Raw genomic sequence first — 12,954 nt, 5'->3', positions numbered from 1 at the left:
CATGCAGTTTATTGAATGGACTCTCTCTCCTACCTGACCAGTGGGATATCCTGAATAGTGCAGCAACTTTTCGGGAAGCCGTGCTTTGAGGTGTCCTCAGAGCAGGACTCGTTATATAACCTTGGGGATAAAAGAAAAAGCTCGTCAGCAGAAAACCAGCTTTAAAATGGACTCATTTCGAAATGGTTTGCATTCCTTCTCAAGGCTACGGAATCTGAAGTGAGCGTGCATGGGCTATAATAGCAATCAGCACGTTGCACAAGGAATAAGGTCAGTCACAAGGGCCAGGTGTCATGAATGCTACTCACACACTGCCAGGGCAACCAACAAATACTTTATGCTACACATTAATAAGAGCAGGGTGAGGGCAGATATTCATCACCAGCCATCAGTTCAAACCATTTCACAAACACAAATATTGAATCAGCTCCTTATTGAGCCAGTATCACTGGACTGCAACCAAACTACAATTTACTTATCTTTCACATACACGCATGCAAACGCAAGTTGCCACTTCTGATTCCTATCCAGTGATGCTTGCTGGAAGGTATGCGTCCATGTCAGGTGAAGACAGGAATAAGCTCAATTGTGGTGCCTTCCCATAACATGACACTATCTCGGCTCACGCATTAAAAATGGCCACTTGGAGAGGGTCCTAAATTCTGATTGGTGGCCATGGAATTGTACCCCAGCAAAAGTCAATTCCTATAGAAGAGGGGGGAGAAAATTAAATAAACAAAATAACTTCACACAGTTGTGTACACATAAGCACACACGACTGTGTACACACACAAGAGTTGCACGCTTTGCTGCAGGTGCAAACCCAGTTAGGTGGAAAAAAAACTGAAATATGTTCCTTGAGGCTTATTTCTTGCTAATTTAATATTTAAACACTACCGGAGGCCGAGAACATCTGAATAGATTCCAAGCCAGATGAAAAGATTGATTTAAATGTCGGGGTCAGAAACACAGGAGCTGATCACTATTAACTTACCTGGCACAACACTCAAAGAACATAAGAAATAGGAGCAGGAGTAAGCCATTGGGCCCCTCGAGCCTGCTCTGACATTCAATAAGATCATGGCTGATCTGATCTTGGCCTCAACGCCACTTCCCTGCTCGTTCCCCAAAACCCTTCACTGCCTTATCATTCAAAAATCTATATCTTCACTTTAAATATTTCCATCAATCTCGGTCAACCTGTCAGATGGCTGTATATAACAATCGCTTCACAGCTTTACTTTAATGGCCACGCCACGCAAGGATTATTTTGCCAGATCTAAAAGTTTACCCAATTCTCTGCGGATGTTTTCACAGCTGATCTGGTCCGATCCTCAATAGATGTTGACACACTTTCCGGCATAAACCTTCCCTAACCCAGTGGCACAGAAAGCATTGAAACCGCTGCTGTGGCCAAGATTAACTGGCTCAACACAGGCTCAAATTGAACCATGAAAAACATTTAATTAGTGGGAGAGAAAGAGTAAATAAATCACAAATACTGTACCAGTTCTCAACAGGGCAGACATGGTGGTTCATCACTGCCATAGCGTAGCTGCAAGAACGAAACATGCCGTTAGGACACAAGCCGGATCTGGAGTGGTGTGCATTGCTTCCGCTGCCACTCACACTTAATCAGATTATCAGTATCAATTGCTGCTAAGAATTAAACTAATCTTATCATCTTTACATAAGAAATAGGAGCAGGTGTATGCCATTTGGGCCCTCGAGCCTGCTCCGCCATTCAATAAGATCATGGCTGATCTGATCATGGACTCAGTTTCACTTCCCCGCCCGCTCCCCATAACCCTTTATTCCTTTATTGCTCAAAAATCTGCCTATCTCCACCTTAAATATATTCAATGACCCAGCCTCTGGGGCAGAGAATTCCACAATCATCTCAGTTTTAAATGGGAGGCCCCTTATGTCCCCTAGTTTTAGTTTCCCCTATGAGTGGAAATATCCTCTCTGCATCCACCTTGTCGAACCCCCTCATTATCTTATAAGTTTCAATAAGGTCATCTCTCATTCTTCTGAACTCCAATGTGTATAGGCCCAACCTACCTTCATAAATCAACTCCCTCATCTCTGGAACCAACATGGTGAACCTTCACTGAACAGCCTCCAATGCAAGTATATCCTTCCTTATATACGGAGACCAAAATCGTACACAGTACTCCAGGTGTGGCCTCACCAATACCCTGTATTTTATACTCTGCTTTTATACTCTATCCCCCTTGCAATAAAGGCCAACATTCCATTTGCCTTCCTGAGTACTTGCTGTACTTCATACAAACTTTTTTGCGCAGTACTTGATTGCATTGATTTAAGAAATAGCAGCTACACCAGAATTCCAGATGTGTCACTGGGGGCTGGCTTTTGCCCACTTGGCTCCAGGTATCCCTGCGAGCCAATGCCAAGGGGTTGCGAGGTCGTGGATAAGCAGCAGGATACATTCCAGAGATCGTTGCTGCTAAATTGTGTAGTTTTATCATGTTAAACTCCAACACTAACCAGTGTCACATTTGGGGTACTTAAATCTCTGACCTGCCGGCCAGTGCCAGATTTGTTTTCCCAACACTTCGAGACAAAGTTCTGGCAGACCTAACAACACGTTAGATAAGCAGGTGGTTGTGGAATTTCAGCGCGATGGTACAGGAGTAAATCTAAGTATGAGATACTTCTGCAACCTGACATACTTGACAAGATGTAATCAGCCTCTGAAGACAAGGGCTGTGCTGGACTATAACTATAGCTGTTACTGAAGTGGCAGAAGCCATGGACCATCAACTTCAAACAAAACAAAATAAAGTATTCCTGATAACTGCACTACTTGACCACGGGTATTGCTGCACAACACGCAGTTTGCCATTTTAAAAAAATGTCTCCGTATAATTAGAAATACAGATATCGCATGAAAAGTTAATACAGTTATCATTATTCCGTATGGACAAGATCAGGAAACCAAAAACATGCATACTTTCAGAGCTTTCAGCAACAAAAACTCCTGGAAGACACTGATAGCTACTGCGCGGCAATGATTGGGCCCGAGGGAGGGGGCACGGGGCTTGACCCGGGGGGAGGGTGTGCTGGGCAGGGAGAGGGTCCGCAGGGTTTGACCCGGGGGGAGGGGAGGGAGCGTGGGGCTTGACCCGGGGGCGCAGGGCTTGAACCTGGCGTGGAGGGGGGCGCGGGGACTTGACCCGGGGGTCGGGGGCAGGGCCGGACTTGACCCGCGCGGGGGGCAGGGCCGGACTTGACCCGGGGGGGCGTGGGGCTTGACCCGCGCGGGGGGCCGGAGCTTGACCCGGGAGGGGGGGGCAGGGCCGGACTTGACCCGGGGGAGGGGAGGGAGCGTGGGGCTTGACCCGGGGGCGCAAGGCTTGAACCTGGCGTGGAGGGGGGCGCGGGGGCTTGACCGGGGGGGGGGGGGGGGCGGGGGCAGGGGCAGGGGCAGGGCCGGACTTGACCCGGGGGGGGGCGTGGGGCTTGACCCGGGGGGGGGGGGCGTGGGGCTTGACCCGGGGGGGGGGGGAGAGGGGAGGGGAGGGGAGGGGGGAGGGGAGGGGAGGGGAGGGGGGAGGGGAGGGGAGGGGGGAGGGGAGGGGAGAGGAGCGTAGGGCTTGACCCGGGGGGGGGGGGGCGTGGGGCTTGACCGGGGGAGTGGAGGAGAGGGGAGGAGGGGGGAGGAGAGGGGAGGAGGGGGAGGAGAGGGGAGGAGGGGGAGGAGGGGGGAGGAGGGGGGAGGAGGGGGGAGGAGGGGGAGGAGGGGGGAGGAGGGGGGGGAGGGGCTTGACCGGGGGAGGGGAGGGGAGCGTGGGGCTTGACCGGGGGAGGGGGGAGGGGAGGGGGGCGTGGGGCTTGACCCGGTGGCGGGGGGGGGGGGGGGGGGGGAAGAGGGCTTCACCCGGGGGGGTGGGGGAGAGGAAGAGGGCGCGGGGCTTGACCCGGAGTCAGGCCGCGGGGACTGGGCCCGCCGCGCGAGGGGGAGCGAGAGGGACGGGCCGTGGAGCGGCGGGAGGCTGAGACTAAGCGCGGGACGGGAGCGGGGCGGGAGCGGGGCGGCGAGCGGTACTCACACGATCCAGATGCCGGTGATGGAGAAGGCGGACAGGCTGACCGGGAGGATGAGCCAGGCCGTCATCGGGAAGCCCAGAGCCCGCCCGCCCAGACTGGGGGAGACGCAGAGCCAGGCCCGCTCCCGCTCCCGCCGGCCGCCACACGCTGCTTCTCCCTCACATCGCTCGGCCCCAGGCAGCCCCTCCCCGGGCCCTGACCCCGCCCCCGGCCATGGCTCCACCCCCCAGTCTTGACCCCGGCCCTGATCTCGCCTCCGCGCCCTCTCACCCCGTGCCCTGACCCGGCATAGCCCTGCCCCACCTGGGCCCTGATCCCGCCCGGTGGCCATGGCCCCGCCCCTCAGGCCCTGACCCCGCCCCTCCAGTCCCTGACCCAGACCCAGACCCAGCCATGGCCCGGGCCAATTCCCACCCCGGGGCCCTGACCCTGCCCCCCACCCACTCACTCACCCCATGCCCTGAGCCGGCCATAGCCCCGCCCCAGCTGGGTCCTGACCCCACTCCCCACTCATTCGCCCCATGCCCTGAGCCTGGGCATAACCTCGCCCCCCTCCCCCGGCCATCACCCCTCCCCCCGGGCCCTCTCACTCCCTCTATCACTATCCTCCTCACTGTTCACTATACTTACAAGTTTTGTGTTATCTGCAAATCTTGAAATTGTGCCCGGTCATCATCGTCATAGGCGGTCCCTTGAACGAGGATGACTTGCTTCCACGAGTTCACAGGTGTTTCGCGGAAGGCCCTGATGTTTCAGTCCTGAATTCCAGTGATGGAAGATGCCTGTGCGTGGATTTTTTTAACGTGTGGTGACCGTTGCACATCAGCCACCAACGGGCTTGACAGAGCTGGGCCTTGGTCCAGTGCCAAGGGTTAACCAGGACGACTGGAGACCAAGCAGTGGTCCCCAGTACCGACCCCTGGGGTACACCTTCCTCCAGTCCGAAAAATAACCGTTCACCACTACTCTCTGTTTCCTGTCACTTAGCCAATTTCATAAAAATGCCACCACTGTCCCTTTTATTGCATGGGCTTCAACTCATGTGACACTTTAACAACCGCCTTTTGTAAATCTATGTACACCACATTGCCCTCATCAACCCTCTCTGTTACCACGTCAAAAAACTTAATCAAGTCAGTTAAATATGATTTGCCTTTAACAAATCCGTGCTGGCTTTCCTACCCACACTTGTCCAAGTGACTATTAATTTTGTCCCTGATTATCGATTCTAAAAGCTTCCCCACTAACGAGGTTAAACTAACTGGCTTGTAGTTGCTGGGTTTATCCTTACACCATTTTTTAACCAAGGGTGTAACATTTGCAATTTTCCAGTCCTCTAGCACCAGGGCAGTATCCAAGGAGGATTGAAAGATTATGGCCAGTATTTCTGCAATTTCCACCTTTACTTCCCTCAGTGTCCTAGGGTGCATCCCATCTGGTCCTGGTGACTTATCTACTTTAAGTACAGCCAGCCTTTCTAGGATCACTGCTCTTTTTGATATACAGGTTGAACCTCTCTTATCTGGGACTCCCTCATCCAGCACCATTCCTGGCCGTCAGGTGGCACATGCGCAGAACGCAACTGTTAAAATCTTACTCACCAATATAATCTTTCTCCTCGATCGGCTGCCTCCTCCTCGTTGCCCTGCTGGAACTCCTGCAACCACAGTCCTCGGGCCGACCGCTCCTCCCCACAACGCTCCCTCTGGGGAGTCGAGCCGGCTCTTCTGGGCCCCCTGCACACTGATTGACTGACAGTAGGTCCAACCAATCGGCGCACACACATACTTAGCCCAGCAACAGCACTTAAAGGCGCAGTCCACCTAAACACGTGACCTTCCCTCATCCGGAAAAATCCCTCGTTCGGGACAGGCCAGGTCCTGAGGGTGTCGGATAAGGGAGATTCAACCTGTATATTAATGATCCAGACTTGGGTGTACAGGGCAGAATTTCAAAGTTTACAGATGACACAAAACTTGAAAGTATAGTGAACAGTGAGGAAGATAATGATAGACTTCTAGAAGACACAGACAGGCTGGTGAAATAGCAAATGAAATTTAACGCAGAAAAGTGCAAAATGTTACATTTTGGTAAGAAGAACGAGGAGTGGCAATATAAGCTAAAGGGTACAATCCTAAAAGGGGTGAATGATCAGAGAGACCTGGAGACACAAATCGTTGAAGGTGGCAGGGCAGGTTGCGAAAGCGGTTAAAAAGTTTACGAGATTCTGAGCTTTATAAATAGAGGTATAGAGTACAAAAGTATGGAAATTATGATGAACCTGTATAAAACTACTGGTTCGGCCTCAACTGGAGTATTGTGTCCCATTCTGGGCACCGCACTTTAGGAAGGATGTGAAGGCCTTAGAGAGGGTGCAGCAAAGATTGACAAGAATCATTCCAGGGATAAAGGACTTCAGTTATATGGATAGACTAGATTGTTCTCCTTGAAGTAGAGAAGGTCGAGAGGAGATTTGCTTGAGATATTCAAAATCATGATGGGTCTCGATAGAGAGAAACTGTTCCTATTGACAGAAGGGTTGAGAACCAGAGGACACGGATTTAAGGTGATTGGCAAAAGAACCAAAGGCGACATGAGGACAAACTTTTTTACGCAGCGAGTGGTTAGGATCTGGAATGCACTGCTTGATAGGGTGGTAGAGGCAGACTCAATCATGGCTTTCAAAAGGGAATTGGATAAGTACCTTAAGGAAAAAAATTGCAGGGCTATGGGGAAAGGGCGGGGGAGTAGGATGAGCTGAGAACTGGCACAGGCTCGACGGGCCGAATGGCCTCCTTCTGTGCTATAACCATTCTAGCCCTGGGGAACACCACTGTATACTTTCCTCCAGTCTGAAAAACAACCGTTCACTACGACTCTCTGCCTTCTGTCCCTTAACCAGTTTTGTATCCATGCTGTAAAGCCCCTTTAATGGGATTTAATTTTGATAATTAAATTCTAATCTATTATGTGGTATTGTGTCAAACGCCTTTTGAAAGTTGATGAGGGTAAAGCGGTTGATGTTCTGTATATGTACACCACATCAACTGCTTTACCCTCATCAACCCTCTTCGTTACTAAATCAAAGAGCTCGATCCAGTTTGTTAAACATGATTTGCCTGAAATAAATGAGTGCTGACTTTCATTAGTTAATTTGGCAGGTGATTTAGCATGGGCAAATTAACTAATCCTGCTGGGTGGTGATGAGACCAATGTAGAATACAAATGGAAAGTTTTTAAGAACAAGATAAAAAAACGTGGAAAACAAATATGTACCCAAAGTCAAAAAGAAGTGTGGTAAGCAAAAGCCAAGGTTCTGTACAAAGACAAATAAGATGTAAACAGAAATATTTCTATAAATTAAAGATATTTAATACTCAACTAAACAGAATTGAGTACAAGCAACAACTAAAGAAAATGAAGGCTGCTATTAAAACAGCAAAAAGGCTAATGGAAAAAAGGATTGTAGACATCTGTGGCAGTAATGGGAAAAGCCTTTTCAATTATGTGAAGAATCAGAGAACTGTCAAAGACTGTATTAGGCCACTGAAGGGTGTTCAAGGACAGGTTACAAAGGACTCACTGGAAATATTAAATAAGTACTTTGCTTTGGTCTTCAACTATTAGAATTTAACAATGTTACCATAGCTGAACATATCGTTATTCTATTCATCTCCTGGACTGGTTTCGATCGCCTGGATGGGTCGGAGAGGAATTTTCCCAGATTTCCCCCCCCCCCCCCCCCCAATTGGCCTGGGTTTTTATCTGGTTTATGCCTCTCCCAGGAGATCCCATGCTCCAATTGGGGTGGAGTGTAGAATGTTTCAGTGTAAGGGGTGTCGCAGTTGTGTGGGGCGGACAGGTTGGGCTGGGTGCTCTTTACCTTTCTGCCATTGTTCATTGTTCATTGGTTTATATGTAACCTTCAGGGCAGCTGACCGAGGGCCGTGTGGCTCTTTGTCGGCCGGCGCGGACTCGATGGGCCGAAATGTCCTCCTTCTGCGCTGTAAATTTCGAAATTTCTGTATAGAGAATTAAGAACTTGAAAATCGATCGAGCAGCGGAGGATCCTCAGGGAGATGTGCTGTATGAGTCCCTAGCCTATATTTTTAATAGTTCATTGCACTCTGGAATGGTTCCTATAGACTGGAAGGAGGCTAAAGTAGTCTCCATCTTTAAAAAAGGTGACAAGCCAGACCCAGGTAACTATAGGCCTATTAGTTTAACATCAGTAATAGGCAAGATGCTTGAAGGAATCATTAGGGATGCAATTTAAGATAGCATGGATAGAGAGGGATATATTAGCAACACCCAACATGGCTTCATAAAAAGCTCATGTCTTACAAATCTAATTGTATGTTTAGAAGAAGTTACAAAGTTGGTGGATGAGGGAAGTCCAGTGGACATTGTCTACTAAGACTTCCTAAAAGCTTTTGATAAGGTACCGCACAAGAGGCTTCTCTATAAGATCAAAGTGTCTGGTATTAGTGGTAATATAGTGAGCTGCATTCAGAACTGGCTGGCAGGTTGTAGGCAAAAAGTAGTTATAGATGGATTTGGATCTGTTTGGAGACTAGTCACCAGTGGTGTCCCGCAGAGATCGGTGTTGGGACCATTGCTATTTTTATTAATGATCTGGATGTAGGTGTTGGAGCACAATACTTTGTGCGAGTATTAGGACTGTAGGTGATGCTCGTCTGCTTCAGGCAGATCTTAATCCGTTGGGAGATTGGGCTTATGACAGGAAAATGATGTATAACTTAGATAAGTGCAGTGTTATGCATGTGTGCAGGGCAAATGATCAACATTCATACACCCTCCAGGGAAAGACATTAAAGAAAGTGGAGATAGAAAGAGATTTGGGCATTCTAGTGCATACATCCTCAAAGGTACAAGAGCAATGCCATGAAGCTATAGCTAGAGTAAATAGAGTAAATCCATAGGAGAATTGAGTATAAGACGAGGCACACTATTTTGTCCTGGTACCAGACCTCAGTCAGGCGGTACTTGGAATATGGTGTCTAGTTAAGATCTTCTCACATGATGGGTGATATTGAGGCTATGGGAATGGGTGCAGAGGAGGGCAACTAGACTAATTCTCAATCTAAAGCATTTTAGTTATCAGTACTGAAGTAGTGTTATTTTAGTCATCAAGATAGGCTAAAAGAGTTGGAACTCTGTACTTTAGAGGTGATTGCAATGAGGTTTCTAAGATCATGAAGGTAATAGATTGTGTTCCAGTTGACAGCTTGTTTCAAATAAATAAGCCAGGGAGGACCAGGAGTGACAAATTTAAGGTGCATAAGGCTGGATGTCAGGAGGTAGTTCTTTTCCCATAGAATAGTGGGCCTCCGGAACAGGCTGCGGTGGATGCTGATTCACTGAATTCCTTCAAACGAGAGCTGGACCTGTTTAATAAGAACATAAGCAATAGGAGCAGGAGTCAGCCATGAGGCCCCTCAAGCCTGTTCCGCCATTTAATATGATCATGGCTGATCCGATCATGGACTCAGGTCCACTTCCCTGCCTGCTCCCCATAACACCTTATCGGTTAAGAAACTGTCTATCTCTGTTTTAAATTTATTCAATGACCCAACTTCCACAGCTCTCTGAGGCAGTGAGTTTCACAGATTTACAACCCTCTGAGAGAAGAAATTCCTCATCTCAGTTTTAAATGGGCGGCCCCTTATTCTAAGATTATGTTCCCTAGTTCTAGTCTCCCCTACCAGTGGAAACATCTTCCGCATCCACCTTGTCAAGCCCCCTCATAATGTTATACGTTTCGATAAGATCACCTCTCATTCTTCTGAATTCCAATGAGTAGAGGCTCAACCTACTCAACATTTCCTCTCCGGAATCAACCTAGTGAACCTTCTCTTAGCTGCCTCCAAAGCAAATATATCCTTTCTTAAATATGGAAACCAAAACTGTATGCAGTATTCCAGGTGTGGCCTCATCAATACCCTGTATAACTGTAGCAAGACTTCCCTGCTTTTATACTCCATCCCCTTTGCAATAAAGGCCAAGATTCCATTGGCCTTCCTGATCATTTGCTGTACCTGCATACTATCCTTTTGTATTTCATGCACCAGGACCCCCACTGTATTGCAGGACTTTGCAATTTTTCTTCATTTAAATAATAACTTGCTCTTTGATTTTTTTTCTGCCAAAGTGCATAACCTTACACTTTCCAACATAATACTCCATCTGCCAAATTTCTGCCCACTCACTTAGCCTGTCTATGTCCTTTTGCAGGTTTTTTGTGTCCTTCTCCTCACACATTGCTTTTCTTCCCATCTTTGTATTGTAAGCAAACTTGGCTACGTTACACTCAGTCTCTTCTTCCAAGTCGTTAATATAGATTGTAAATAGTTGGGGTCCCAGCACTGATCCCTGCGGCACCCCACTAGTTACTGATTGCCAACCCGAGAATGAACCATTTATCTCGACTCTCTGTTTTCTGTTAGTTAGCCAATCCTCTACCCATGCTAATATATTACCCCCAAACTCGTGAACTTTTATCTTGTGCAGTAACCTTCTGGTAGTCCAAATACAGTTTCTGGCTGGAAGGAGATCACCTTTCACTGTAGGGAATTTAGGCCCAGTGTGATCTCCTGGACTAGTTTCAATCACCTAGATGGGTCAGAGAGAAATTTCACAAATTTGTTCCCCCAAATATTTCCCTGGGTTTTTTTAATGTTTTTTTGCCTCTCTTTAAATGAAAATAAATTTTGTCCCAGATTATTGTCTACCATCTGGCTGAATGAACAGAGTTTCTCTACCATCTGGCTGAAGGGCCTTTGGTTGCCGAGTTTATCTCTTCCCCTTTTTTTAAACGTTAGTAATCCTCCAGTCCTGTCACCATCCCAATAGCCAAGGAGGATTGGAAGAGTGTGACCAGATCCTCTGCAATTTCCACCCTCTGTAACCTAGGATGCGTCCCACATGGCTTTTCTACTTTGAGGACTGCCAACCTTAAATACATCCTCTTTATTTTTATTCTATCCAATATCGCAATGCCTCCTCCTTTACTGCTACATTGGCAGCACCCTCGTATCTAGTGAAGACAGACGCAAAGTACTCATTTATAGAGCGCCTTTCACGATCATCGGACATCTCAAAGCGTTTTACAGCCAATTAAGTATTTTTGGAGTGTAGTCACTGTTGTAATGCGGAAAACGCAGAAGCCAATTTGCGCACAGCAAGCTCCCACAAACAGCAATGTGATAATGGCCAGATAATCTGTTTTGTTAAGTTGATGGAGAGATAAATATTGGCCAGGATACCTGAGATAACTCCCCTGCTCTTCTTCGAAATAGTGCCATGGGATCTTTTACGTCCACCTGAGCGCAGACGGGGCCTCGGTTTAACATCTCATCTGAAAGACGGCACCTCCGATGGTGCAGCACTCCCTCAGCACAGGACTGGTCTGTCAGCGTAGATTTTTGTGGTCAAGTCTCTGGAGTGGGATTTAAGCCCACAACCATCTGACTCAGGGGCGAGGGTGCTACTCACTAAGCCACTGCTGACAGGTGTATCCCGACAATAAATAACAATAGTAAAAAAAATGTCAGCCTAGATTTATGTGCTCAAGTCCCTGGAGATGGACAACTGACTCAGAGGTGAGTGTGCTACCCATTGAGCCACAGATGACACTGATTTAGTACAGGTACAACGTCCAAAATTCAGAATCCTTGACCAAATCTGTGCCGGATTTTGGATCTCGCCGATTCCCGCCACTGCGCTTTTTACCTGTTTCCTCGTACCTTGCTGCCCAATGTCGCCATCTTGGCCGCCTCAAAAATGTCCGGTTTTTGGACAATAATTCCGGATGACTCCATCAGCTATGCGCAAAATGTTTGATTTTCGGAGTTGCGAATTCGGGACGTTGCACCTGCAGCTATGCTCTCTGCCTGTACAAGATCTTTCTTTGACCCTAATCTGTCCTCACCATCATCATAGGCAGTCCCTCAGAATCGAGGAAGACTTGCTTCCACTCTTAACATGAGTTCTTAGGTGGCTGTACAGTCCAATACAAGAACCAAAGTCTCTGTCACAGGTGGGACAGATAGTGGTCGAGGGAAAGGGTGGGTGGGACAGGTTTGCCAATCGTGCTTTCTGCATGCTCTCGGTGACGAGACTCAAGGTGCTCAGCGCCCTCCAGCATGCACTTCCTCCACTTAGGGCGGTCTTTGGCCAGGGGCTCCCAGGTGTCAGTGGAGATGTTGCACATTATCAGGGAGGCTTTGAGGGTGTCCTTGCAACGTTTCCGCTGCCTACCTTTGGCTCGTTTGCCGTGAAGGAGTTCCAAGTAGAGCGCTTGCTTTGGGAGTCTCGTCTCTGGCATGCGAACTATGTGGCCTGCCCAGTGGAGCTGATTACGTGTGGTCAGTGCTTCAATGTTGGGGATGTTGGCCTGGTTGAGGACGCTAACTTTGGTGCGTCTGTCCTCCCAGGGGATTTGTAGGATGTTGCGGAGACATTGTTGGTGGTATTTCTCCAGCGGCTTGAGGAACTAAACTACAGAACCAGTGGGAACCTGTTCAAACTTCGTTGTCTTCAGGCCAGATCCAAGACCATCCCAACCTCTATCGTCAAGCTACAGTATGTGAACGACGCCTGCGTCTGCGCACACACAAAGGCTGAACTCCAAGATATAGTCGACGTATTTATTGAGACGTACGAAAGCATGGGCCTTACGCTAAACATCAGTAAGACAAAGGTCCTCCAACAGCCTGTCCTCACTGCACAGCACTGCCCCCCAGTCATCAAGATCCACGGCATGACCCTGGACAACATGGACCACTTCCCTTATCTTGGGAGCCTCCTATCAACAAGAGCAGGCATTGACGACGAGGTCCAACACCGCCTCCAGTG

The 12,954-nt window shown here is 48.4% G+C and overlaps 1 protein-coding gene across 2 annotated transcripts in view; it reads right to left on the bottom strand.

Moving 5' to 3' along the window:
- LOC139235056 (transmembrane protein 150A-like) overlaps positions 1-4,281 on the bottom strand; it is a 48,001-nt gene extending 43,720 nt beyond the window's left edge. Inside the window, exons 1-3 of one of the 2 annotated variants that reach the window (XM_070866178.1) lie at positions 4,080-4,281; positions 1,508-1,555; positions 34-120 (exon numbers count right to left, since the gene is read on the bottom strand). In XM_070866178.1, coding sequence (XP_070722279.1) covers positions 34-120; positions 1,508-1,555; positions 4,080-4,144 — 200 coding nt within the window. In that variant the 5' untranslated portion in view covers positions 4,145-4,281. Of the gene's footprint in view, positions 1-33; positions 121-1,507; positions 1,556-2,980; positions 3,070-4,079 lie in introns of those variants that run through there. The other variant, XM_070866179.1, reaches the window with a different exon arrangement.
- Positions 4,282-12,954: the final 8,673 nt, after the last annotated feature.

The sequence above is a fragment of the Pristiophorus japonicus genome, chromosome 22 (genome assembly GCF_044704955.1).
Source record: "Pristiophorus japonicus isolate sPriJap1 chromosome 22, sPriJap1.hap1, whole genome shotgun sequence".
NCBI classification, from domain to species: domain Eukaryota; kingdom Metazoa; phylum Chordata; class Chondrichthyes; family Pristiophoridae; genus Pristiophorus; species Pristiophorus japonicus.
The sequence above is the reverse complement of the archived record's forward strand: the minus strand, read 5'-3'. Positions and strand labels throughout refer to the sequence as shown.